The sequence below is a fragment of the Neolamprologus brichardi genome, chromosome 4 (assembly GCF_056152115.1).
Source record: "Neolamprologus brichardi isolate AB-2024 chromosome 4, ASM5615211v1, whole genome shotgun sequence".
Lineage (NCBI taxonomy): Eukaryota > Metazoa > Chordata > Actinopteri > Cichliformes > Cichlidae > Neolamprologus > Neolamprologus brichardi.
Window position 1 is genome coordinate 23,020,141 of NC_142107.1, and position 27,852 is coordinate 23,047,992.

General features: G+C 41.7%; 2 protein-coding genes across 2 annotated transcripts; one reads left to right on the forward strand and one right to left on the reverse strand.

The window, feature by feature from the left end:
* Positions 1 to 1,117: 1,117 nt before the first annotated feature.
* On the forward strand, positions 1,118 to 14,370 carry hlfa (HLF transcription factor, PAR bZIP family member a). Its single transcript, XM_006801947.3, has 4 exons — positions 1,118 to 1,489; positions 2,434 to 2,793; positions 9,859 to 10,061; positions 10,855 to 14,370. Exons 1-4 carry the CDS (start codon positions 1,375 to 1,377, stop codon positions 11,068 to 11,070), a joined length of 894 nt encoding a protein of 297 aa, XP_006802010.2. The 5' UTR covers positions 1,118 to 1,374; the 3' UTR covers positions 11,071 to 14,370.
* Positions 14,371 to 16,903: 2,533 nt separating this feature from the next.
* On the reverse strand, positions 16,904 to 24,508 carry mmd (monocyte to macrophage differentiation-associated). The gene is made up of 7 exons (XM_087840094.1): positions 23,995 to 24,508; positions 23,027 to 23,108; positions 22,764 to 22,924; positions 20,825 to 20,899; positions 20,633 to 20,734; positions 20,235 to 20,304; positions 16,904 to 18,601 (listed from the first exon to the last, which is right to left on the reverse strand). Exons 1-7 carry the CDS (start codon positions 24,159 to 24,161, stop codon positions 18,398 to 18,400), a joined length of 861 nt encoding a protein of 286 aa, XP_087696220.1. The 5' UTR covers positions 24,162 to 24,508; the 3' UTR covers positions 16,904 to 18,397.
* Positions 24,509 to 27,852: the final 3,344 nt, after the last annotated feature.

Here is a 27,852-nt window from a genome sequence, read left to right on the forward strand (position 1 = left end):
TGTCACATTTTCTAAATTTTTAAGGCATTTTTCATTTTATTTTGTCTGTTCTTTGGTGATGCACATTCCAAAAATGGCATTTAATAAAACCAGCAGCTGAAATTGTGCCTTCCTGGGGCAGTTGTTTGCTTTGCAGATCTAGCTCTTGTGGAACAATTCATGGAAAATGAAGGAGACAGAGAAACACTTTATGAACTGAGCAGATTTATTTTTGATATTTAATAACCTCTACATAGTTTTATGGATAGTGCTTTGGCTATCTGGGGGTTTTGTAGTGTAGTATGTATATTTCTTTGCAACTACGGTGGGAGGACAGGGTGAAATAAGATAATAAAAAGGTTTTATTCATTTCCATAAAATTTTTTATGACAAAGATGCTTGGCCTAGTAAAATAAATATGTACGTAATAAACTTCTGGTGGCTTTGAGATTTCAAATTGACTCTAACCTAAGAAAACACCAGCAAATAAAGAAATGCTGCAAAAGCGCACAAACCACAATGATTTAGGTGAGACAATAAAGTGAGAAACCGGCTGTGGAAGTGACAGAAACCAAAAGATCCAATGGACAGAACTGAAATGCGCTGAAAAGATTGTGAGGAAGAAAAAGATGCAAGGTAGTCTAATGTGTTTTTTGAGCTTTTGGTGCATTTTTCTACTACAGCTGTTAGTTTTGGTTTTTACTTCTGTTGTATTTTGTGAGCCTTGGCTGCATTTTTATTTTTTTTATGATATTTTCTTATTTTGCAGTGCATTTGGTCTCTCAGGGCCAGACTTCTTCTGGACACGATCTATCCTGTCATACGTTATACATGTATTTCATCATATTTTGAAAGGCAGTGTTAAATAACACTTTTACACAACAGTTTAAACTATAATAATCTCTATATTAATATTTCCCCTAAAAACTGGAAAAATAATTAAAAGTAAATCTAAATGTATGCGTACTTGCTAGACACGTACTACTTTGATCAAAGCCAATGTTTCCGACTGTCACTGAACGCACCTCTGAAGCAACTCTTTTTTCTTTTTTTTCGAACGCGCCGCGCTCCCCGCCCTCCCGGTGCTTTGACGTCACCGGCATCCGTCTCCGCACATGGATGGAGGAGTGTAGGAGCTCTGACAGCGACACTCCTCCCTCTGCCCTCCTCCTCCAGCTATTTGCCAGCCGCCCTCAACGACAGACAGCCAGCCGCTCGCCGACCTGCTGCTGCGCGGAACCCTGTTGTCTCCCTCCGAGCACCAGCGTCGTTTATTCCACCTGCGCGGGACCTTCACGGACCGGCCAGCGAGTTCGGTCGCCTCTTTTTCTTTTGTTTTCGGGGGGGGAATTTAAGTCTTTGCGAGCTTTGTTCTCAAATTGCCCTTCAAGACATATGGAGAAAATGGCCAGACCTCTTCCTATAAACCCAACTTTTCTGCCGCCGACTCACGGCGTGCTGAAATCCCTGCTGGAGAATCCGCTGAAGCTGCCTTTCCACCACGATGAAGGTACGTTTAAACCGGGCCAAAACTTGAAGCCGCGAGCGCGCACTCTCGGCCGTGTTGTTTACGTGCGGGCTGTTGTGGTCATTCAGTGCGTAGATTTGACAGATCGGAGGCGATGGAGGACACTTGTTCGCTAAATCCACCAGCTTTGACTTTCCTGTTAACGTTTTTGCGACGTTTGTCGATGTAACGTTATTTATCACAGATCGCTGTCCGTCTCCGTTAAATGTGAGTTGACTGACAGGTTGACGTGAACTTTGGCTCGAGCTGTTTAGCATGTACTTGTCATGTAAATTAGCGCAGTGCGTGTTAATTTGCACGCTATGTGCTCCCGACTGCGCCGTTTTGAGCTCGCGGGCTCCTTCTGCAACCTTTAAACCCGCTCGTCTTCTGTGGGATTTACAGTAGCGCCACCTCTGGCTGCCGATAGAGGGCGTTGTTTCCGTTATGAAGCTGCTGCTGTTTGCGCTCTGTTTGGATTCTTGGATGTATTGAGTGAAAATGTATTTAAATATGAGTGGAAAGCAGGTTATTAATCTTTAAAACTATCCAAGTTACAGGTTTATATGTGGATTTCTATGGTTTTATTTGTCTGTGGTGTAAAATGTTGGACTTTTGTCACCGCTTCAGCACACTTGGAGCCAATACTTTTAATGTTGCTTACATTATTGGAAGATGACACACTGAAATCCAATCAAAAATAATTTATTGGCGTGTTTTATTAAGTTAACATATTATCTTTTGTTATTTTTAACATCTGGTGCCTGCACAGATAAATAAAGTATTTTAAATTCGGTTAATTGTTTAATTTGGTCCCTTTTGGGAAAATTGGTTAAACTGACCCTTTTTTTTAAACACGAGACCCTGTCTATTTATAACCAAGATCTGACCCGTGATTTCCCTCAGTAAAGCAAGACAATAAAATGACTGTGTGCAAACATTTGCAGGATTCGGGAAGGACAAGGAGAAGGAGAAGAAGCTGGACGATGAGAGCAGCGCAGCCAGCCATCCACAGTCGGCCTTCCTTGGCCCGACCCTCTGGGACAAGACGCTGCCCTACGATGGGGACAACTTTCAGCTGGAGTACATGGACCTGGAGGAGTTCCTGTCGGAAAACGGCATCCCCGCCAACTCGGCCCAGAGCGACCAGGCCCCGCAGACGGCGCAGCCGCCTCAGGCCCCTCTGCAGCAGGCCCCGCCACCTGCCCCGCCCACGCCCTCCGTGGTTGACCTCAGCAGCCGCGCCACCACATCGGTTCACACGGGCATGGCGCCTCAGACCTGCCTCCACAGCCCCAGCACAGCAGGTAGGCAGCCTATGCAGTGGAGCCTATCATGCACCTCAAAATCCTCGGAGGCCTCGAGAGGTCCGTCCTCCTGTTTGCTCACCTGGTGCAAGCACACTCTCGCCACATTTACTCACTAACAGAACAATATCTTGTGCGTTTTCTCATGTAGCTCCTGATTGGAGCGTTACATCGCACCTTAAATTCACACTGACACACTTCAGTCCTGTTATACAGCCCTGCACTGAACTTTGGAGCGCCTGTAAGCAAGCTCAAGTTCAAGGGTGGTGTCCAATCTCATTCACAAAGCTCCGATTAGCAGAACAAATCTTCCCGCTCCGACCGTGTCACGCATTAGTCATGGTTATTTTCTGTGTTGTGTTTCTAAAGTTGTATTGTTGCCTTCAGATTCACCCTTTTAAAGTTAGTTTTCATCGTCTTCATTCAGAATAAATCCCTGCTGGGTTTGGCAAACACTGACATCGGCTGTTTACATTACTCAGAAATGTGACTCAGAGACTACTACATACCGCTGAGCTTCATTTAGTTTGCACACATACTTCTTTTCAGCTCAGTGATGTGACTTTTGAATGAATTTTAAGGTGCCGTCTAATTATTTCTTTAATCCTCAAAGCATTTGAGGTGTTAGAACCGTGTTTTGTTTCGGTGCAGAGCTCCAGCGTTTCGGTGACGTGTTGATAAGCTAAAGCTCCTCATCCAGGAAGATTTCTTTTATTGTAATGAGCTAACATTAAGTGGGCAGTTTGCATTTAGGCGGAGGCGCTAAACTGTGTGACTGAGTTTGTTAAGGCGCTGCCAGATTCTGTTTGGGTTTTACGCCAGACACCAGAAGGATTGAAGTCATTTTAAAGGACCGGCCTTCGGTACGAATGTAAACAGAGCGAGGTCTCTGCGTTTAAAGGGAAGCAAGAAGTTCTTTATGTTTGTTACTCGATGCTCAAGTGGGGGCGTCCTGATTAAGTGAGTGCCTAATAGTTTGAGTGATATTTCAATCACACAACCGATAATCAGGATGAACGTGGATTGATCGGACCAAAGACTTTGGATGATAATAGAGGATGACTGGTGATTTGGCCTGACATCAGATGGGTCAAGGTCGACTCCTCGTCTATAAAATCACTCTTTTCTTAAAAGCCGCAAACAGAGTCCCGACGTAAATGCTACACAGCTGTTGTACTGCCACCTGAAAAGAAAACTCCCCCCTCAGCGCGTCGTGTCTCTGAGTTTGGAGATTAGGAAGGAACAAACCTTGATGAGGTATTGTCAGCATTGTGTTGGCTTTACTCTAATGTGCTAAATACATTACACAGCACCAAATCTTGGCTCTTGAGCCAAGTTGGGTCATGGAAAGCTACCAAAATACTACCAGGCGTTGATAAGAAACAATCGGGGTGAAAGTCCAAGCAAAGAAGGTTCAAAAGAAAGTTTAATTAGCTACATTTTATTGACCAAGTGGCTTTTACAAAGACACCGAAGCGTTCCACTGCGTCATCGTTATATATATATGAAAGCCGATGATTAGTATCGGCATTGATTGATATCTGTGTCGTTCTTTATGCTGATTAAGTGCTCAAAGGTGGTGTGATGAAGAGCTAGAAGACATAATAAAGACTTGATGGTATTCGCGGCAAAATATCCAGCTGTTACATTTGTAACACCTGTTGCCTTTTAAGCCGTTCTATCCATAAAACAGTAATAAAAAACAAATATGACCTTCACCTCTCAGCGTTTGCGCTGACCTAGCTTACACTGCTTTCTCTTCATGACGCAAGCGGCTAATAGTGGCGCTCTCTCTGACGCTGTAATCGGCCAATGTTTCTGTGGTGTCGGCTGTGAGTTTCAGTGTTTGCACGACAATAGCGAGGCAAACATTTAGAAAAGTGTGATTTTTATTTTTTATATTTATATATAGACCATTTCCTGTTACCATTTATAATAAAATCAAATGAATAGACTTAATAACATCATTATATATATATATATATATATATTTTTTTTTTTTTACTTTACAGTGTGTGTGTATATATTTTTTTTTTACAGTGTGTGTGTATATATTTTTTTTTTTACTGTGTGTGTGTATATATATATTAGGGGTGCAACGATACTCGTATCGATATTGAACCGTTCGATACAGTGCTTTCGGTTCGGTACGCATATGTATCGAACAATACAAAATTTTTAATTTATTTTATCAACTTTCCTTCTGATGATACTGTCTGTGTTGAGAGCTCAGTGGATCTGCGTTCGACTACTCCGCCTAGGCTGCACTGTCAAGCGCAGATCCACTGAGTGCAAGCTAGCAAGACAGAAGCTAAGCTCGTTGCAACATGGCAAATTGAACCTCCCCCACCCTCATTCAGATCTGACCTTTGGAACTATTTTGGTTTTCATGTGAAGTATGACCCTGAAGGTAAGCGCGTCATGGACAAAAGTAAAACAGTATGTCAGATGTGCCACGCAATGCTCAATTACATGGGTGGGAACTACTGCGTTAGCGCAGTTAGCTCGTTAACGTGTTGACGCAGTCCAGCCCCACGCACGGGCGATCCACGGTAGCTCGTTAACGGAGATTTGCCGTGTTGTGGCGTTAACGTCATTTCAGATTAACGCTGACAGCACTAGTGGGAACACAACGAATATGACTGCACATTTACTCCGGCATCATCCTAGTGCAAAGACAAGTGGAAGCAGACAAAAACAACAAGCACGAATGCTACAAACTTTACCCGAGTCATTTAGACAGCCGTTAGCACATGATTCTCCTTATGGGGACCTGATATGTTTAATATGCTGCTGAGAATATAGCCCAGAAGAAGTGTATAGTATAGCTTTTATTTTGGAAAGAGCCATTTCTCTGTAATAAATTCTCTTTTCCAAAGATGAGTGATTTCTCGATCAGATAGATTTATTTTTTATTACTTTGTTGTTTCAGCAACATTAAATTTAAAAACTGTACTTTTGAGTTAAAATATATTTATCATTTTAATAAATGACAAATTAAAAAAGCACGAACATTTTTTTGTATCGAACAAATATCGAACCGTGACACCAAAGTATCGAACCGAACCGAACCGTGAATTTTGTGTATCGTTGCACCCCTAATATATATATATATATATATATATATATATATATATACACACACTGTAAAAAATATATATTTTTTTTTTACAGTGTGTGTGTGTGTGTATATATATATATATATATATATATATATATATATATATATATATATATATATATATATATATACACTGTAAAAAACATTTGAGGATCAAGTTTTTTCCTCTTGAAAAATGTTTATGCAGCAGTTTAATGATGACTTTTAAAGAAGCAAGTTGCTGTGAGTGCTTTGATGTAAAGTTTTCGCTTTGAATGCATCAGCTGTGAAATTGTGGGCCGATATCAAGTTATCCAATAACAGCTTGACCAGCGGCTGGTTCCAGTCCATATTTCTGCTGTAACCAATAGCTGACCCATTTTACAGTCTTTGAGCAGTTGAATGCGTTTTTGAATGTCAGCCAACTTAAAGTTCATGCAACATGACGGCTTTATTTGTGGAAATGCTGGCGTAAGTTCACAGGGTTCACACTGGGTGACGTATCAGTGCGAGCACATTTTGACATTTGATTACCAGAAAACGCTAAATGCTTATTTTTGATTGATTATAGTTGAACTGGTAATTAACGAATCATCCAAAGCAACATGTAACAGCGTACCAGTGTTGGGTTGTTTAGAAAGTTGTGCAGACTAGAGTTTGAGGAGCTAACCTTACTCAGTGGAGGTGCATCTGTACCTTATGGGTTTTGGCTGGGTGCACATGTGCATACAGACACATATGTGTGTGTGTAGGTGTGTGTGTTCTGCTTGGGTCTGTCTCCGTCTGCCTCTTCACATTTGTCTCTCACGTGAACGCGGCTGGGGTTTCCTGCAGCATGCCGGGCCATGTGACGGACACATGCAGGCGCCGTGTGCAGCGCCGAGCTGCAAACAGGAGCTTGTCACGGCACGAAACCTGCCCGCTTCTCTTGTCTCCTCCTCCCTCCGTCTCTCACTCACTCTCACTTTCACGCTCCCCACCTCTCCTTCCCTCCCTACAATGCTGTCCACTTCCTGTCCAGTCTTCCTCCCCCTCCCTCGCCGGGCTCGGCTCTAAAACAGCCTCGGACTCAGAGCCAAGGCACAGACTGTACCCTGCAGAGATCACATGGACTCGGGTGTGCTTCGGTCACGTGAGCGCAATGTTGTTCCAGCTCAGCGAGTCTAGTCTCGTCTAACCGGCCGCGCTGCCACCATCGTCTAGTGATACAGGCAGCTGATAAGTTATCACAAGCAACAAACAAATAAAAGAGAGGGGGATGGTTTTCCTCAAGCTAGCGGCTGGTTCAGAAGATGGACTCTGCTACACTGTTGGCAGGAGGCAAAGGGGAAGTCAGATCTAGGAGGGGTCAAAGGATGTGTTGTGGCGCATTCCACTAAGTTATGAAAGGTGGCTTGATGAGGGGGGAAAATGAGCCGTGGTGAAAAATATCTCTCCGCTTTGTTGTTGCGGCCAGTTTCCACTGGTCTCGTGGAAATGGTAGCTTTCCTCTGCAGGACCAGCCCGTCCTGCATGAGTGCCCTCGAGGAATGAAGTCCTGTTGACTTACAAGACACGGAGACAAACAATCTACTCACTTATTATAATGAACGGGGTGGGGGTGGGTGCAATAGTTTTAGACAACAATGGAGCCCCATGGCCCAGAGGTATAATTAATTCTGATTTAGGACGCTTTAATCAAATTTGTTTTGAGTTGGTGCATTTTTGTTTACCTCGCCACCAGGATTTTTACGTCATGCAAATGCGTTTTGACTGCCAGCTTAATGAAGCATCATTTAAAGCCAAAATAGAGGAACAGCACTTGTGCCCTTTAACGCTTTTGCACAGTCGAGCGACTGCCGTTGGGCTCGTGTCACTCCGAGGTCAGAGTTCTGCCGCACTTCCATCCCCACACACAGATATGACCACCAGCTCCGCTTATCGCCGACCGCCGTGTTATCACCCACGCAGCCACATGATTACACTCACAGTAAGCTCGATACGATCATTTAGCGTGACAGCAGCCTGTAACCAGCGGCGCACCGAAAGAGATAAAGTCCACAAAGGAAAACAAGTTCCTCAGGTATTTCTCAGACAGACGGGCTCAATCCTGCTTTCACGCAGCTTTTTATAAGACTACCTTTCATGCCTTGTTAATTTTAGATTTCCTGGTCAGGGAGGGAACTATTTTGTGCATCCAACTACTTCCTCTCCCCTGGAATGTGCGGTCCATTCGTTTAGGATACTGCAGGTCAATGAACGGGCTTGTGTTGTAACTCTGGTAATTAGGAGATCTCACTGGCTCGTAAAGGTGATTAGGGTGAGGTTGGCTATTTGCAGGTTGGCAGACAAACTCCAGTTTTAGTTGGTAAGAGGCTTTGCTCTGCAGCAGGGCTCGGTTTATGAATGGTGGTGGAAGAGAGTTCAGCTATTTGTATCTTAGCTTACAGACAGATTTATCTCTACTCTGGAAACGGTGACTCTACTTACCGACTCAACCTTAGTTAGCTTGCTAAAAGATATTATTAAAAACACCTTGTTCACCGAACAGGTCGTCAGTATTGCTCGTTGTCTAGCCCGCAGCCTTTATCTCAGATTGAGGGTTTTTTTAAGTATCTATACTCATAATTATAACATTGAGAATAATAAAAAAAAGCCCGCAATACCATGATAGACCAACAGGGGGCTACAGCTAAATATGTTGACATATCAAAAGCTGGTAATAAATCTGTTCTTTTTTATTATATAATTCCAGTTTTTTCAAATAAGTTTAATGCTGAATTTTCGAGAAAGTTAATAAAAAGGTTGAAGATATCCAACTGTAACCATTTCCAGAAAAAAATGCCAGAGAAAATTCCCTTTTCCTCAGATTAATGAGCTGATAATCGGTCATTTTAATGCTCCTGCATCGTTTTTCCGAACAAACCAGCTTCAGTGTTGTTGTCCTTTTACTTTCTATGAGAAATCCGAAGCAGGGTGGTCACTCTCTCGAGGTTTTCTTGTCATGTGATGAAGGAACCGTCACTTCCTGTGGTTGGGACGGTGCTTCTCGAGGGGCAGACAGATGCAGAGTGAGCTCAAGGATTCAGTCTGTTTCTGTTTTAAATGCAAGTGTTCTCAAATCACGGCATCCAAAAGCAGAAAGCGGTGCGACTGTGTGCACGCTGGATGACGGTCTGCAGCATTCATTGGCCACGGCCGCTCACAAGTCCAACAATTTGGGTCATGATGTACGAGCTGCCAGTGGATCGGCAGCTCGTGGGAATGTAGGCCGCTGTGACTCGCTTTATGCGCTGTTTTTTTTTCTTTCTAAGTGGGGAATACAAATGGGGTTTTTAATCACAAAACTAATTAGTGCTAATGTGATGAATCACTGCACTCGTTGACGCTCAGCTTGAGATTGGTCGGAGAAGTCTCACACGACAGGCAGGTAGAGATGGGGGGGGCTGCTGATAGCTTTCAAGCTGGTTTGAGAGTCGACTTCCTTGAGATCTCTAGACAGAGTTCATTATAATAAGCGCGCAGATCTTGTTTGTCTTCGTGTCTTGTAAGAAGTGAGGCCTGTGTGTGTGTGTGTGTTTCTTTGTCCTTGTAAAGCTTGTGTGCTTGCACCACCTGCTGGGCAAATGAGGCACAAAGATTTTCTTCTATAAAAGTAGCCACCTGTCCTCAAGTCAAAGCCTGATGCTTCCTCCTGCTGCTCTAAGATGTGTGCAATCAGAGGAGAGAAAGAGCGTCCTCCTTTGTCCTCGGTCCAGCTTTAGAGCTGCTGATTGGGCCTCATTCGTGTTGCCTCGCTGCTCGCTTTAAATAGAAGTACAACTCAGAACCTTAAGGGTGCTGCTTCTGCCAAAATTAGAGGTGCTTATTGTTTAAGTCCTGCTGATTTCAAATCACAAAAGGCTTTCAACATGTAGCTCTTGCTGAGAGAATTGCATGCTTCTGTGCACTTACTGACAGCTAATGTGTCTAACTTTTGTCCTCAGCCCGGGACACCCCCAGCCCCATCGACCCAGAGTCCATTCAGGTGCCCGTGACCTATGACCCCGACCCAGCAGACCTGGCTCTGTCCAGCGTGCCGGGCCAGGAGATGTTTGATCCGAGGAAACGCAAGTTCTCTGCCGAAGAGCTGAAGCCGCAGCCGATGATCAAAAAAGCCCGCAAGGTCTTCATCCCCGAGGACCTGAAGGTGACCCGCTGCTCCGTCTCTTTGTTTGTGTTTATAGCCGTGGGAGATCAGATTTCATGTTCCGGCTGAAATGCTGTTATGTAAGAGTGTGAGAGTCTGAAGCAAGTGAAACAATGAGGGGGAGGAAGACTTTTGAACTATAAGCAAAACAATCTGTGTTCTTAAATTCAAGTCATGCAAAAAAAAAAGATAATGGCTACATTAAAAATTCAAGTTGGAGATAATATTTACATATCAATTAAAAAAAGGGTTTTGCATTTGAAATGTAGGACTGGGATCATTTAAAATTTATTGAGCGTAGCGATTTTGCAGGATTTACACCTAAATCCCGGACGAGCCCCCATTTGTTTCTCCAACCATATTTATGAACAGTTATTCCACTGAAAAGGAATACACATGAAATCTGTAAGTCTGCATTAACGGTGTAAAGTGATGCATGTATGAGTCGTGCATGTGCAGCAAAACAAAACTATAATTTGAACAGTAACGTGTTTCTGATAACTATATTAGGAATATCCTCTATTTATGACATCATACAGAGCCAAAAGTAGGAAAAGGTACTAAAACTTTAGTGTTTAGAGCATCATTATTTGTGAGCACGTTAAATATGAGCATTCACCCTTTTAACTGTGTACAAATGACAGAAAATAAGGAAAAGCTTTCAGCAGTTAGAATAAATCACTGTCTCCCCCTAGTGGCTGGATCGGGAACAGGCGTCACATTCAGAGCTGTGTTTACTGCTTTTCAGCTCAGACTCTTGACCTCCCCATCCTGTCCCCACTGTTCTCCGCAGGATGATAAGTACTGGGCCCGGCGCAGAAAGAACAACGTGGCAGCCAAGCGGTCAAGGGACGCCCGGCGGCTGAAGGAGAACCAGATTGCCATCCGCGCCTCCTTCCTGGAGAAGGAGAACGCCGCTCTCCGCCTGGAGGTAGCGGACTTGAGGAAGGAGCTGGGCCGCTGCAAGAACGTTCTGGCTAAATACGAGACCCGGCACGGGCCCCTGTGAGCCCTCAAATCCCCACCTTGCCCATCCAGCACCACCACCATGCCCCCTCCTTCCACCTGACACCCACTCTACTCCCCAGACCTCCCTTCCCCTCGAATTTGAAGGACAATGTGTCTCTTTTGGTGGCACTGAATCCCCCCCACCAGTACCCCTGTCCCTTGAGCCCCTTCTCCTCCCACACCAACACACACCTGTATGATTCTGGTATTTTTGACTTCTATCATAAGCTTCAATTTGTCTGTACCTTCTTTTAATTTCTGTACACATTGTTTGACTAAATATATATACATATACATGGATAATGATATATATATATTTACACCTGCATACTTCCCACTTTAATGTACTGTGAGGAGTCATGAGCCAACCCACCAGCTGAATCCCCGCCGCCCGCTACCTTCCACCTTTTGAGAAGTGATGCCATGTTTGTTGTTCACTTTCATACCGATTTTATACGTGACATCAGGACTGAAAACTGTCGTTTCCTTTCTTCTTCGTGTCCCCGTAACGAGTTTAAACACCCGCTTCCTGCTTCAAACGTGCGTTTTGTTTTGTTTTTTAAGCCCTGTTAAAGTTGTCTTCTTCTGTTAACAACATCATCTCTTTTTTTTTTTTGTTGATGTTGTATTTTAGTTGGGTAACTCCGCCCCCCCCACGTAAAGAAAACATGTCTCTTCCTCTGCAGTCATGCCCATTTTTCTTTCCTTCATCTCTTTCGGACACTGAGCAATAATTCCTGTCCACCGCTAACCCGACGCCGACACAAGCATCTCTCAGCTCCGCCTTCTCTCCACATCGCATCCTAGCTCACCTCCGTTAACTAAGCTAACGTTAGTTGACATCTGCACTAATGCGTGTCTCACAATCTGATCCGGTGCAATGTTTCCACTCGCTCAATTTCCTCTAACTCATATTTATCTACCTTTTATTTCTCAGATGGAAGATTGTTGTTTTGACAAACAAAAAAATATATATATATACACATATATATTTCTGTTGATATAATTGTTAGTATTAATACTACTCTTGACATTGATGTTGTTTAGCCTCCTTGTTTTTCAGATTTAAGCATGATTTCTTTGACAGAATGAAAAGCTCTTTGTGGTTATTTTCTCCCTTTTTTTTCTCCTTTTTTTTGTTTTGTTTTTGCAAAGTTGTCGATTCTTTTTGCTTCTGTTCAACTTAGCATGATTAATATGAGTGTTTTTACTTTAGAAATCAATCCAGACGTCTGTAGTCTCTCCTCATAGCTCTATGTTTGCCTTCTTTTAAAGATGGCTGTATGAATGTAAAAGGTGTTGACAAAAAGAGTTGGATGGTGTTGTCCAATACTGTGGTTAACCCAATCGATTTGTTTACTGCAGACCAAAACGATTCACAACAGAGATGATATATTGGTTACAAGAGATATGTTTATATAGACCTATTCTATAAGTTGTTCTTTTTGTACAGTATTTTTCCTATACATTACTGAACTATGTATTTTAAAGGCACAACAGATCCAGAAAATAATTAAAGAAAACAAATGTATAACTCAAAGACAAATGCATATAGTGGTATTTTGATATTCTGTAACAGGTAGGATGTGGTAGGTTTACAGAGATTTGTGGACATCCAGCGGCACCCAAAAAGCTCCCGGGCATCGTTATTATTATGACACTCTGGCTTGTGTAGGTGGCACGTTTAGGCTCCCATATAAATCTCATGTAACTCAAAAGAAGAGTTCAGAAGAAAGATTTGGGCCCGCACGCGTTCACCGCGGTTAGCGTCACAGCCTCCCCGGGGATCCGAAGCTGCCCGTGAGCAAGCTTTTAATTGAATTTTCTGCTACATAATGAAACGCTTCACATAGTTCGTTGGTTTTCTTCGATGGGATGAAGTTACTATGAAGGAAGGGAAATCTGTCGCTGAATACTCTTGCTGCTCCGTGCGATTGGTTCCTTTGGCCAATGCACTTGTAACGGGTCCCGAACCTGAGTGATAGACACTGAGAAGCTTTTTTCTTCTTCTTCTTCTGTAAACAAAGGCTGACAGTGAAGATCTAAAACGTTGTTGTAGTGTAGAAATTTCCCAGCATTCAGTCCAGCTTCAGCTCGTTGTATGGAAGTTCAGATGTGCCAGCATTAAAATGAAATTAATGGAATTTTTCTGCAATGGATCATCTGGTAGCAAAATTACCACCCACCACTTTTTTCGTCCTTATCCTTGTTTTTCTACACGTAATAAACTCAGTTTGTGGTTTTATGTGCTGGAGTATTGGAGATGATATTCCCAAATATGGAATTATTCATGCAATCCAGCATGTATGGCATTTTCCACATGAATAATGTTACATTCCTGCATTTTTAACACAACTCACATTGTAGTAGGTTAAAGTCTAATTTATCTATTTGCATTTTGAAACTAAGTAAATCTCTATAATTGGTAAACAGAACTTTGATTTGAGTAAATGGTTTTATTTTCTTACTGGCATCTTCTGGACTTGTTATCTTTGTGGTGACGTGTTGAAATTTTAGTCGGGAATTTCCATTTAGTTCTTTTTGAAGTTGGAAGAACAAAGGAACGACCCCCAAAAAAGGCTGAAATCCGCCCAGTAAAACAAAACTCACACATTCCAGCCTCAGAGTCTGTTGAACGTAATCTATCTGATCCAAAGGCGTGCGCGATGTAAAACGATTATTTTTTAACTCATCATCTCAGTGCTTTAGCGCTTTAGACGTTTCCTTCTCCATCTTAGCTGCACAGGCACACGGGAGAGCGTAAACAGAGTTTGCGGTAAAGACAGGAACGATACCTCCAGAATCTCCGGAGCGCCTTTCTATGAAATCGTACGCCGTGCGTGTATATAAATACAGGAAAAAGCCAATAATGAACCCACGTGTATCCCAAAACGACCTCACTGTCAAGTGATTTCACTACCTCACCCGGAAATGTTATCCATAATCCTGAGTCTATTCCAGTGCCTTGAATACACCGACTGTTTCCCAGTCTCTCAGCAATGTAGAGTTTTCATCGCAGCGCCACTCGGATAGGTTCAGATCTGCACTGAAGGGCTTCTTAGTGCATCAAAATACCTACACATTATATATACTAATAACTCTCATGTCTTATTTTGGACATTACAGCAGAACTGTAACCATTGTATTCATGGCAACACCAAAAGACTGTTTCAGAGTGTGCAGCTTAGAGTACTCGGTCTTGCTTGTCATGGAATGGATGCATAACATTTACTTGTGCTGTTCAGCCCTGAGCCTCTGTCTCTGTACATTGTAGTGTCTAATAAAATCCCAGTGCTTTTCTGCTTTGTCGTATTTTTCTGCCTGACTTTTACAGCTTCTTTGTGCCTGACGTGAAAAGCATCAGACAGGGATGTGATTGTTGACCAATCACATTTGAGCATTTGACTGGCACACAAAACAGGAAGCCTTAGCCTGGATGTCCATGATGACCCAGTAACTACCCTGAAAATCCAGTAAAACTGAGAAACTAACAAATTAACTCAATCGGTTAAATATTTAAAATAAAACTAGAAAAATATACTTTTGATGGATGAGTAGTTTTTAAAGTAAATTGAACTGCACATCAATCTTCTTTTCAAAAGCACTCAATACCTGCTGTGTGAGCTTCTACATCCTTCATTTACTTAATCTGAAGAATCAGTTTTTCCTTAATGTGTTCAGTAGGGATGGGTACCGGTAGGTTCTGACATAAATGGTTGTAACCAGACCGAAAAGCAGCGCACATTTCGGTGCTTTTGTTTCCTGAGCTGTGATACACTTTAGATTCTAGCCAATCATTTTACGTTTCCGAGGATAGTAGGCGGGTCCAGGTACGTACGTTCTTTTAGAGCAGAGCTACAGATTAAAAATGCCCAAGGCGAAGCGGTCAAAAGTCTGGCTGTACTTCACAGCAAAAGATGCAAACTCAGCAGCTGCAACAAGTGCTTTAAGCTGATACTGTGATACTGTCAAAGGAGGTAACACCTCAAATCCGATGAAACACCTGGCGACGCATAGCATTGTTTTTAAACGCCGAGAAATGCGCCGTATTTGATAGCTTGCTGCGAGACCTCACACCGAGCACATCTACTGCGGGTGTGGTGCCTGTTATCGGACCCGGAGCCCTGCCAGTGTAGCAGAAATGATGACGGATGATGCAGCAGCAGCCGTTCTTCTCTGCGTGAGTAGCTTAATGTTGTTCGTGTGTGATTTACGTTGAGTAGGCTAACCACGTTATTACATTAATGCATGTAAGGTGAACTAGCAAACACCATCATAGCTACATGCGGCTGTCTTCTTGTTTGATGGCAGATACTCCCTTCACCCTGGCCAAAAAGACTAAAATGACCAAAGAAAAAGTGGAAAACCGTTAAACATGAGAGGTTTTTGGACAAAGTTTGTGTTTTTTCCATTGTTTAAGCTGCTTCCAGCCAGGAGTGATACCATATATGCCCCATAGCTGCAGAAAAGGCTAACATTGTTATCTTTTTACAAAAAAACAGCTGAACATGAGAGGTTTTTGGACCAATTTTGTGTTCTCCATTCTTTAAGCACCGGTTTGAGCACCGTTTAAGCATTTTAAGCACCGTTTCAAAAGTACCGGTTTGGCACCGGTATCGGATAAAACCTAAACGATACCCATCCCTAGTGTTCAGGAGTTTCCACTATAGGGTGCCGGTTTAACTGGGTGCGTTGAGGGGACGCCCACATGCCATACTGCTGAGAACGGCCGGCCCGGGTTCGAGTCCGACCCGCAGCCCTTTGCTACATGTCTGTCCTCGTTTTCCTGTCGTTTCTTCACTTATCTAATAAAACTGAAAAAGGCCAAAAAGAGACTCCACTGTGAGCACTTCCTGAACAACCAGCCTTCTTGTCCCATAATCACAGACACTCGTCGGCAGTGGCGCAACTCATCCTCTTCGAGCCACGATCTGATTCCTTGGGCCAATAGCTGCAGCTCTGGCTGTAGGTGAGGGTGGGAATGTAAATCACCCAGTAGATCATAGGTGTCAAACTCTGGCCCGCAGACTAATTACATTTGGCCCGCGAAGCCATACCAAATTACTATTAGAGCTGGCCTACTGGTATTATACAGCTAATATATTGTTTAGTATTAAGCTTTGCTTGTTCCATATTCAATTTTTCAGCAAAACTTGTTTGAGTCCATAAGAAAAGATTCATTCTTATATCTGGAGGAATAAATATATTTCAATAAATATTAACGTTAGCCCGCGACTTTGTTCCAGTTTTGAATTTTGGCCCACTGTGTATTTGAGTTTGACACAGTAGATGGACCAGTGGGATCACAGGATGGTAGCCTCAGAGATATTTCCTGCTTTGTGTGAAGAGAAATGATGCTTTGTGTCTAAAAAACACAATTATCCTATCGTTATTGAAAGAAACACAAAGTAATGTAAACATCACACCGAATACTGAATCCTGTTTGGATTCGTGCTTCAGGTCCTTGAATCTCTTTTTAAAATTATGATCATAAAAGTTTAAATTAATAAGCTTAAGTGTATAAATCAGGCTTGATACTCACTACCAAACATATATTTGTAGCACAAAGAAGTAAAAGTTGTGGCATTAGCACTGAATATAATATAACGGCTAATTATGCAGACTCTGAGGCTTTCTTGTTAAAGCAGAATTACATATTTATCTGTTGTAAATGAAGAGCCTGAGATGTGCTCGTCTAAATCCTCTTAGAAACTCAATAAAGTCAGATTCTAGTTTCTTTTGTATGGAGCGTCTAATGAGAGCTGGATTAAACACAGACAGTCAGTGCAAAGTGAATTTAGGAAAAAACCTGAAAGAAATGCAGACGTAGGGTTTCCTCGTTTTTTTTATTCTCACATCAGAAAGGTGGAGAAGTTTCATGGTTATGCAGCACCGTTAACAGCCAACAGAAGATATGAGAAGGATTTTGTTTCCCCTGCAAAGGCCAGGAGCACGTCATTAACAGAGCAAAGAGAATATACAAACATTACAAAACAGTGGTTAAGGAAATCATTTGGAGAAAAAAAACCATTCAGCTCCAGACATCACTAAGAGGAAAGCAACAAGATTATAACTGTACAAATCAGGAGCCGTGAAGCTAATTTACAAAACCAGCAGCATGAGACAAAGACGGGAACACGAGGATTTCCCCACTGATCAGACCCTTCCAAAGACTGCAGACGGGGAACGCTGCTCAAACCTGAGCAGTCAGTGGAAACAAATGTAATACTGGACCACAGTACAAAGGTCGTGCATACAAACACTTCACATTACAGAGAAAGTGGAAAAAAAATAATTCTGTCTCCTTTACCCACCTCACCTGATTTTTCTCTCATGGTTAGGCTCATTACTAAAAAAAAAAAAAAAACCTTGCCTGAGTCAAACTGAAATAGCATGAATCGCTTTCATTACGGCTGCCCACCAGCAGGGGGCGCCAACTACTTAGAAAAGAAACAGTGGTTCTCTGAAAACTGCATCTGGTCACAGAAACAAAGCGCTGTGCATTAGACCAAAAAAGTGCAAATGTGAATCAGATGGATTTAAAACATCACTGTAACTTTACAGAAAGCAAAAAAAAAAACATCTCCATGTGTTCACAAAACGTTGCCGGCAGAATCCACTGAAGCACTGAGCGGCTCTACACACTGTACATGTGTAACTACTGAGAAGTTTTCAATGTCGGCTTGTTTGGCATTGAACGTGTGTTTAGATCACTACTTTGCTTCTTGTTTGATCAAGTTTAAATCAGTTTTCCATTTGAGGAAATGCTTCATTACAGACAACATTACAGACCTTTGGCTTCTGTTAAATAAAAGTTAAATTCAGCTCCTACATTAACACTAAACGTCTGATATAACATCATATAAGAGCTACTGATCAGAGCGGATATTTAGCACCTCATTCGATATCCTTCCTCGTGTTCAAAACACTGAAACTGATCAATCTCCGTGTTTTGACACTCAAATAACCCCCAAAGTGGAATGTGACTGACTTCAAGTGATACAAAAGACGGCTATCAAATTTCTCAAATACTCTTTCAAATATTTATGCATGTGCCGAGGTCAACAGCAAGTGTAAAAGTTCAAAATTCCCTTCCTGACTGTCAAAGGATTTTTTTTATTTTTACAAAACGGCTATAAAGTAGCTTTTCTTCAGTGGCTTAAAAATCTGTTTTCCTTGTTAGAAAACAGTAAACAATTCACGGTCATTGTTTTCGTAAACCTTGCGGCTGTCGTTGCAGCTTCAGCGGGCAGTCGAGGGAGTCGCCCCGCGCTCGGCTCGAGAGCACGGGGGTGACGGGACGGGAAGCGCCCTGTCCGGGGTCGCGGTCACGAGTCGAGGAGGGTGTCCGAGCTGGGAGCGTTGTAGAGGTACTTCCAGATGGCGTAGTAGTGCACTGCCGCCGCCAGCGCCACGAACATGTGCCAGATGGCGTGGGCGAATGGGATGACGCCGTCACTCTTGAAGAAGAAGACACCGAGGCAGTAGATGAGTCCTCCACAGGCCAGCTCCTGAAGACCGTCTGTGTTGCTCTGCAGAAACACACAAAAATGGATACATGTAACATATTCATAAACCCTTTAAAGCCGGTCTGAGCAGACACGCTCCGTTTTGCGTAACTATTTTTAAATCCCGGTAGCTCTGCAACCACGTGAGCTAGCGCAATAATTGTTTTTGCATATGAAACCGGAGGAGTTGTACTTACATCTTATGCCATCAGCTTGTCCTCGGTCACAGTTTCCTTCCACATATAGCTTTGCAAAAACTGCATAAAAAGCACTTGCAGCAACAAAAACATAATATTCCAGAAACACGCTTTGCCGATCCGATCAGCTGTTCATAACACTTCCTACGTCCATCAGCGCGAACTATCGCATGTCCGCCATGACCTGCCCGAAACCGGAAGTGACGTTATTTTCGCAGAAATGTAGTTTTTTTACCATCAGGGCCTCATGAGCCTATACTGGTGTTTTTAAAAGTTATCTTTGACTTTATGACTTTCTGTGTTGTTTCTGGGATGCTTAGGACTCATATTGCACTGCTGGAAATAGTTTATTTTGATGCATATGCTGCTTTTTTGCAAATTTGCACAATAATATTTATTTTCATTTTTCCTGCAGTGTATAAAAATTGGTGTATTTCAAAAATAAAACTATGAAGACACTCAAAATAAATTTCCTGTGGTGGGAAACTATTTTGTGCAACTTTTTTGTATTTACAGTTTTGAGGGATAAGCCTCTTAAATTTCTCGAACTAGAAATATATGTTAAAAAAGCAAAAACGATTTTCAATTTTTTGTAGTTTATTGCACTTTTTTGCAATTTATGTAATTACTATGCACTTAATGCAGACATATTATTAAAATTTAGGCTGTAATGGTTGTATTGATGTATAGCAACTTGAAATGCTCCCAAAAATGGCTCCACAGCATGTAAAAATATAATATAAGCTCTGGCGGACTTGGTTCTATGGTAGGTCTTAAAGGGTTAAACATTACTGTTTAAAACACATTCCTGAATGTGCACTGATTGGTTGAATTGTTACAACCTGTCCAGTGAGCAGGTCGGCAGGAAGAATCAGGCAGCTGGTTTGTAGCAGCTGAACCCTCAACATGAGATTGAGTAAACCGTTTTTTGTAAGCGCATCGTGGACGGCGTCGTTTTCACAGACGGAAGACAAAGTTGAAAATAACTTTGCAAGAATGACTCACTACAGCTGAGCAGCGAACCCGAGTAAAGTGTGCAGGACATAACAGGAGCCAATGGACATAATGAAATATCAGAAAGTGCACACAAACCCACAAAGCACCACAAAATCCTGCAAAAATATTAACAATAAAACATGCAGCATGCACAGAAAAGGATTACTGAGATATGTGGCTGCTATTTCCACTGAGACCAGTAGAAGCAGAGATTAAAACAAAGACGACGATTTTTGCAGCTCTGAATGGTTTTATATGAATCATTAAATCACAAAGAAAACTTTAAATGCATCGTTTGTTTTCTGTGAACTCTTGTCAAACACTCTAAAGAGGAAGTAAGACACACAGCTAACAGCTCCACCCTGCAGCTGCCACATGTTCGGTTTATCGGCTGAGATGAAGAAATGATGTGAGGGTTTAAGACTTAAGCTGAATGTGCTTGTATCAATAAAAATATATATTACCATTGATGTCACCACAGATGCGGGAAAAAATCCCATCGTCAAATAGAAGGCCAGCTCTACGAGTTTATACCTGTGGAGACAAAAAGTGTGTGTTTACGAGGTCTGTGCGATGCAAAGGAAATGTGAAACACAAGCAAGGCGGGGAGATGATCAGATCTGACACAGGCGGCGTTTGGAGGATGTGAAATCATGAGGAAAACGGATTTTCGGGCATGAGTTTAGAGTTTTGAGATTGTTTTGTATCCAGGGAAGAGTTTCGAAGCGCTGTGGTTACTTCAGACTAGCACAGAAAGACATTTCTACCTAGTGTGATTTTTCTTTCTTGGCTTTGTCAATAAAATGTAAAAAAGAATGAAGAGTGAAAAAGACTTGGCGAGCTCACTGTCACATAAACTCACTTTTCATGGTAGTTGAAGACATAAATGGTTCCAGCAGCAGCCATGAGCCACACAAACCAGCGCATGTGTGCTGCGAGGGGGCCCAGCTCACGCAGGTTCAACCTGGATAAAGATGAAAATCCAAATTAGATCAAGTCTCCGTGTATGACTCAGGTCCAGGGGAGTATAACATGCTCTCTGTCTGACACTCACCAAGGTGTGTAGGAGGCAGCGATGAAGAAATAGATGACCACTCTGTCACACATGTGAAAGCAATGCTCCACTGACCTGAAACAGACGACACTCAGGTTTAAGCCTTTTTCCTCAACAACCATCATTTTCAAAACATTTCCGCCTAACAGGAAGTGAGATTGTGTTTCCATACCAGCAGTGAGTAATTTGCAAGTGTATGGAAATTATTGTCTGAGCAGGACAGACAAAGAACCACAAAAAAAAAAATAACAATGAGGTCGCAGGTCATTTGTCTGCAGCGTGACGCAAATGCAAACACAGTGAATTTGCTAACACGCTAAAGGTAAACAAAAGAAGATGGGACATACGAGTGACCAGAACAGGTCAACATTTCACAGTATCAAAGTATGAGAAGCGCCACAGCCACTCACACGATTAAAAAAAAGCAAAAGAAATAATGAAACAGAAAGAGCCTGGCATGAAGTGTGAAACCTCGTGAAGAACACAAACACGCTAACGAAAGAAAAGCATTACTCGATACACAGTAATGTTGTAATTTGCAGCAGCGTCTGAATATGTAGCATTATGTCCTGCACAGTGAAAACCGGAGCAAAAATGATAGAATGACAGAAAAATGGCCGATGGATGAGAAGAAAGATGGCAGCATATAACTACCTACAAAAAACAAAGTATTTGTGAAAGCAAAGCAACAAAGAATGTTGATTTTATTCATTTAGCTCACACCAAATATCATCATCATATTTTAATTATTTAATAACAAGAAAACAAAGGACTGTCTGTGATGTAGCATAACTTAAGCAGCAAGGAAGGTGATAAGTAAATAGCATTAGCAGACGATTGAAGTTCTTTTAAGCATATTTTATTGCTGGCATCTCCATTTTGCCATAAAACAATCAATCAGGGATGCAAAAATCCCACTGGCTTTATACAGGACTTTGCCCACACCTGACCTCGTTAGTCCCTACCATTGAAACAAATAGGTCAAACCAAATAATACAATCTAAACAAAGAACAGGAATAAAGTCATGCATGAAACTGACAAACTCATTTACTCAACTAAATGGTTTGTAAAGTAAAACACTGCATACAATATAACTCAAAAGGCTACTTTAAAGAAAATAAACAATACTATACAAAATGAAAAACCCTCCATTTGGTTACACCCAGTGATGCAATCATTGACCTCGTGACCCTATATAAACAGGAAGTAGTAGCCCTTCCATACACCTGTCTCACACATAGGACCTGAATACACAACATGGACACTATGGTAAGTATAACCAAAGCAACATAAAGAAACCTAATTTACCAGACATTTGCCTGTAAACAGAAGAAAATTCAGATGATCTGATGGTTAGTAGTGTTTGCTTTAAAACACATGCATTGATGTAAAGGATGTAACTACTGCTACCACAAACAAAACCCGGGATAGTGTGTGTTAAGAGAAGGTACACCAGCAATGGCTGACCGTAAAATAACAGAACACAAAATAACAATATATGCAAGTGACAAATGGCAAATGAATTCTGTCCTAGCCACTTTGTCACACTGTCCAAACGTGTCTTTTACAAAAAGCTGACGATATACGGAGACTGATCGTACGTATGAAAGCTTTTATTAGAACAGTCACTCGAGGTAATACTTGAAACTCCATGAGATGACCTCAAGCACAGATTAGAAGTGGGCCATAAGGGTCCGTCTCCTTTGCATCACTTAAAATAGCACCAGATTATTTTTTTAATGGATGCACGAAGCAGATGATGAGGACAGGAAGTCAGAGAAATGGCACAGAGAATGTGGGCAATTTCCAAAAATAAAAGAGCCTGTGCAGATTAAACGCTCCACTTTGGAAACACTGGAACAAAACTAATACAAAAACACACCCACGAGTGTGGCATGAATCTTCTGCCTGTGTGCTTATAAATGCTTCAGTCCTCACCTCATGTGACTCTTCTTCCAGGTGATGATATGAAACACGGTGGAGACGAGGAAGAGGGCACACAGGCCCATGCCGTACACCCAGGCCGTGATCCTCTCCCAGCGGTTGTCCGACAGACAGTGCAGCAGCGTCATCCCCACGAAGGCTGGCACGATGAGGAGCTGCAAGGATGAGGGAGAAATCACAGAATAAATAAATTATTAAGACAGTTAAAGAGCAACTGTGAAATTACACGGAGGCCTAAACAGTTTGGAGCCACTCACTGCATGGGTGTAAAAGTTTGCAGCATGCTCGTAGCAGGTAGGCTGGTAGCGGCAGTTTGCAGAGGCCCGTCTGTTCATGAACCTGAAACACACACAAAAACAAACAGAACAAAACATTAAAAGACCCCACGGCACCTCACCGACAAACCCACCCTTCAGTATCTGCGCTTTAAGAGAGGAATTTAATTACATCAGAGGGACAGCTCAGGTGGAGACAAAGTTTGAGCTGTGGATGTCCCTAAAAACACATGTTACACAACCCGTGCAAAACAATTAACATAGGTTACATGTTGTATATGTGCTTATATATATGCCTGGCCTTTATTCTTATCATTAGAGCTATCCTACCTTCCAAGTACAAAAAAAGAAATACTAGCAGACAGATAAACAACAATATTCTCACATTTAACGCTTAGAAATATATTTTTCTTAACACTGAAAATGCAAATACTGCTCAAATCACACTTACTCTCCTGCACTGAAAAAAGTCTGTACACAGTTTCAAGTAAATTATGATTTTGTTTTAAACTTTATTTAAAAAATAAACCAAATCATTATAAACAGTGGCTCAGTGTGATCATATTAAATAGTCTAGAATTAACAACAACATCTGCCATTAGCTTATTTTACTGTCTCCGAACCAAAAGATTCAAATTAATATTACATATAACGCAGAAAACAGTGTAAGATGTAAGTCGAAAAATAATTTATTAGCACTCGTAGACTGAATTATTAATTTTAAATCACAGTTTAGCGCCAGTTTGTTAAAATTTAAACGTTTCGATATTTAAAGTGAAAGTTTCTTTCGTTTGTCGAAAACAGCTCTTTGCTAACGGCCAGTAGGAAGAGGAACCTAAACACGTGAGTGCTTCATAAAAGTATGTAGCGTTAAAATCTCCCTGTATTTTCTCCAATCTCATCCAGGCACAACCAAAACAGCATTTTTCGTTTTTCAGATTTCCGCTTACCTCTGAAAGCTGTTCACACGCTTCATTCCGGTGTCTTTTTTAACCGCGGGAAGCAACGAAAAATGGACCACAGCCAGCAAAGTAAAGAGCAAAAGCCCAGCTTTAAAGAGGGAGGGATAAAACAATAAACTGTCCTGACAAGCCAAAGGAAACGAAAGACCTAGCATTAGCTAGTCGGCTAACGTTCTGCTGTTCATAAGCTAACTTGCACTACGGCTACAAGGCACCGGCAAAATTAATACCCCTGCTGCAAAGGCACCATTTTAGTCTTTTTCGTAATACCATTCTGCAGCAAATACTGACTCACTGCCTCTTCTTTACGCAATAAAGATCCATAAGCACCCCCTAGCAGCCAAGACAAACTAAAAACACCCCCGCAAATAAGCAACCCCGCCGGCCAAAGACGAGCTGCTCCCCGCTCTACAAAAAATATGATTTCTTTTTGAGCCGCACAGACTCACAGCAGTGGTGAGATGCTGAGTGGCACTGCATGAGCCAATGAAGAGCAACGACGTCGGAAAACGACCAATCAGACCTCAGCTGGGCGGGATCCTGTAGAGGGATGTGTCACTTTTGGTTGACAGTTAAAATCGTGACAATGGCACAGTTTATGGCAATGATCGTTGAAAGGATAGTAATAAAACACAATTAGTCTTTTCACCTTCTAAGATGCAAAAAGGCTCAATTGAAAGTTAATTAATGATTTACCAGCACTTTTACAGCTTTACAACAAGTCATTAATATGCCGGTTTTTTTAATAGTTTGCAAAGATTTCCGGCTGCTGTCCATCGTCATTAAACTTCAGTTTATTGACTATGTGCACGTTAGCATATGCTACTTCCGGTGCGGAAACTCCTGTGGGGAGCTTTGTTTCCGGTGTCCTATTCGCGCCCGGTTTACGGTCCAAAACAAGTTAAGCAAATGAAGGAATCAAACGGCGATTTACATTTCTATAGATGTCTTGGGCATTTATCCAATATATCTGTAAATGATGTTCATCGACTTGTCGATATTTTTTCCCGCGCCTCAGGGCTGTCTGAGACAGAAAATCTGCGAAACAGCGAGGTGAAAGGTGAACCGCGTTATAGCGAGGGACCACTGTAATTTTGAAGGTAAGTCACAACATACCCTTCGTACATACTAATGTATAGAAACCGTTACCAGCAATCATTCCTTTTTGTGTGGCTTTTTTCACGGTTTGTTAACACGCTGTGTAGGTGTGTACTTGACTAGCTGATCTGACATAATGGGGGAAACATCTGGTTTGACTATTGTTCACCTGTAGTTTGAATGCTGAACATTTGCCTGTTTAAATCATGAGACCAGTCACTATACAGAGATGTGCTTCTGAATGTGGACGATGTGTCTTCTGCTGCAGTGATGCAGTTCTGCTTGTGTTGAGTGATGTAAACAACTGATCGATCTAAACTCTTTAAACGTCAAAATTGATCATTAGATTTTTTTATGACACACAGTGGTGAGTGTTCCCACCTTCTGCTCTTTGTAACTTAATGCGATCTTTCCGTTTTCCAGTTTTGGACATTTACAAAAGTCTTGTTCTCAAGTGATTTCTAAGTTTCCTAAAATATGCCAGGCTGTGCACACTCAGTAGTCTGCTGCTGTTCTAGTAAGCAAAACAAGCTCTGTGGGAAGATCTTCTAAGATGGGGATGTGGTACATATCACAGTTGTTGTCCCTACAGTATGCAGTCACCATGAAATCTTAGCATGTAATGCTTTAACTCAGTTTCAGCTTCTTTTTGCAGATATTAATCATATGACAGATTTTACAGTAGGCTTAAAACATGAAAAATGGGCCGCTTTATCTTAAAAGTTTCTTATGGTGCAGCACGAGTTTATGCAGCAGCAGACTGACTCACACAAGCAGAGAGTGAACTACACACAGTATCACACTGTGACAGCCTTGTTACATAATAGCACCACAACTTGACCGGTGCCCCTTAGCTATAACAGAGCTGTGAGAGTGTTTATGTAAGACTGAAGTGAAATCCTTCGGATTAATGAAGTTCACGCCGTGCAGTTTTAGCCTCAGAGCATTCGTACCATCTTCTCTGTCTACGAATGTTTTATAGCTCAAAGAATTTGAATATTTTTAGTAAATACCACAAAAATCTGGTTATATTGCACACCCCTCTCGGGTGTAGCCTGTCACTGTAAATAAAAGTCAGCACACAGCAGTTACTGCACCAGCGAGGGCAGAGAATAGGATTGATCCAGACAAAGACAAACGGCTCATTGTGCTTGGTTGAGTTTTAAAAAGGACGTTGGCACAGACAATGGGAGAGTGCCAGAGGCCATGTGTCAAAGGACAAAGTCTTCTTCTGTTCGGCTTCTCTCTTAGTTGACACCGGCCTGAGAGCTGCAGGTGGCAGCCTGTCACAGCAGCCCAGGGTAGCTTCCTGTCCCTAAACAATCCAGGTCTGTCTGTGTCTCACTTACACTGATCACCTTCTCAGCTGGATGGAGTTTCCCTGCTGTGTAACCTGCACTCTTGAATCGCAGGAGCAGCTGTATTAATTTGCACCTACTCCTGTCACCACGAGGGCAGTGACTGGATTTAAAGCTGCAACCTCATCTTACTGCTTCCAATACTGTTGTCACGGAAAACAACACCCAGTGCTTCACCAAAGCCCTACAGCTCAGGAAATCAAGCAGATTTGTATTTTCCTTCTATCTCAACTAAAATAAACCAATAATTAACTAATTAATTTGAGGTGTTGTGTTCATTTAGAGTTAGAAACTATCATTATCAGTCTCTTGAGTCCAGCCTGTTTACTCTCCTTTAGCTCTGTTTTGGTCACTACCATTCTTCCTCAGCTGCTACACGATCAAGTACAATCATCAGGTGCTCTGTAAATAAGTGACTGTTGCATTTGAAAAAAAAAAAAAAGACTATTAACTTGAAGAGTAAAATTATGGACTAGAAAGCTAAACAATGGCCTGAAACTCACTCACAAAAGCCCAGAAGAACTGCAGAGTCCAGCACTAGTTATTTGTCATCTTTTATCATATCTGTATCTTTTTTAATTGGTTTGGTCGACCTCTTCTCAAACTGAATTTGAGAGTTATTCAATGATCTAATCAGAATTAAGATGAAACGTTTTATAGGGATCAAAGCAAAGGAAACAAATGGTCATTTTACTTTGCATTTTATTGTCTCGTGGAAATACTTCGCCTCCGGTGCAGCTCGACCAACAACAGCCCAGTCAGAGAATTCAGATGAAGCAGCTTGTGTTTCACTGAGTCATGAAGCTCAGGCTGGAGACCTAAAAGCCTTTATACAAACGTCTCCATATATGTGAAATTATTCCAAAGGACCTGCAATTAGATTGTGATGCGTTACTTCTGTCCTGTTAGCACTGACACACCTGTGAGAGCAGGATTTACCCAGCTGTCAGAATGATTATGATAAAGAGCGATTACATTATTACACTAACAAACTACAGCTGCAGCGCTGCTCTGACAGACTCTTTGCATTTTATTTTGCTACTGCTGAGTGTAATATTTCATTCCTGCAATCATTTGTTTGATTATTTTATGAACTAATTGCGTTAATCCAGAAATATCAAAAGGAGACTGAGAAATGTTTATATAATTATGGAAATTCCTAAATGTACTACTTTATTTTGAAAATGAATTGCAACAGCAATTTAGAGTAAGCTGAGACTATTCTGTGTTATTTAACTTACATTTGAGTGTCTTTGGTCATCTTTAATCTGGAATAATTGTTTAAAATCACAAAGTTTTTATCATTTTTTTTAATCTCAGTCCATATTTCTGATTGACTGATAGGACGCTCTATGATAGCCACAAACTGGGGGCTTCGTATCTAAAATAT

Bases quoted from the DNA above. Each gene is read 5' to 3' on its own strand.
- hlfa (XM_006801947.3), top strand. From the start codon at position 1,375: ATGGAGAAAATGGCCAGACCTCTTCCTATAAACCCAACTTTTCTGCCG. The intron at 1,490-2,433 runs GTACGTTTAAAC...AAACATTTGCAG, and splicing joins GCCTTTCCACCACGATGAAG to GATTCGGGAAGGACAAGGAG. The intron at 2,794-9,858 runs GTAGGCAGCCTA...TTTTGTCCTCAG, and splicing joins CCACAGCCCCAGCACAGCAG to CCCGGGACACCCCCAGCCCC.
- mmd (XM_087840094.1), bottom strand. From the start codon at position 24,161: ATGCTAGGTCTTTCGTTTCCTTTGGCTTGTCAGGACAGTTTATTGTTT. The intron at 23,109-23,994 runs GTAAGCGGAAAT...TGTGTGTTTCAG, and splicing joins CGTGTGAACAGCTTTCAGAG to GTTCATGAACAGACGGGCCT. The intron at 20,305-20,632 runs GTGAGTTTATGT...TTGTCTCCACAG, and splicing joins GTCTTCAACTACCATGAAAA to GTATAAACTCGTAGAGCTGG.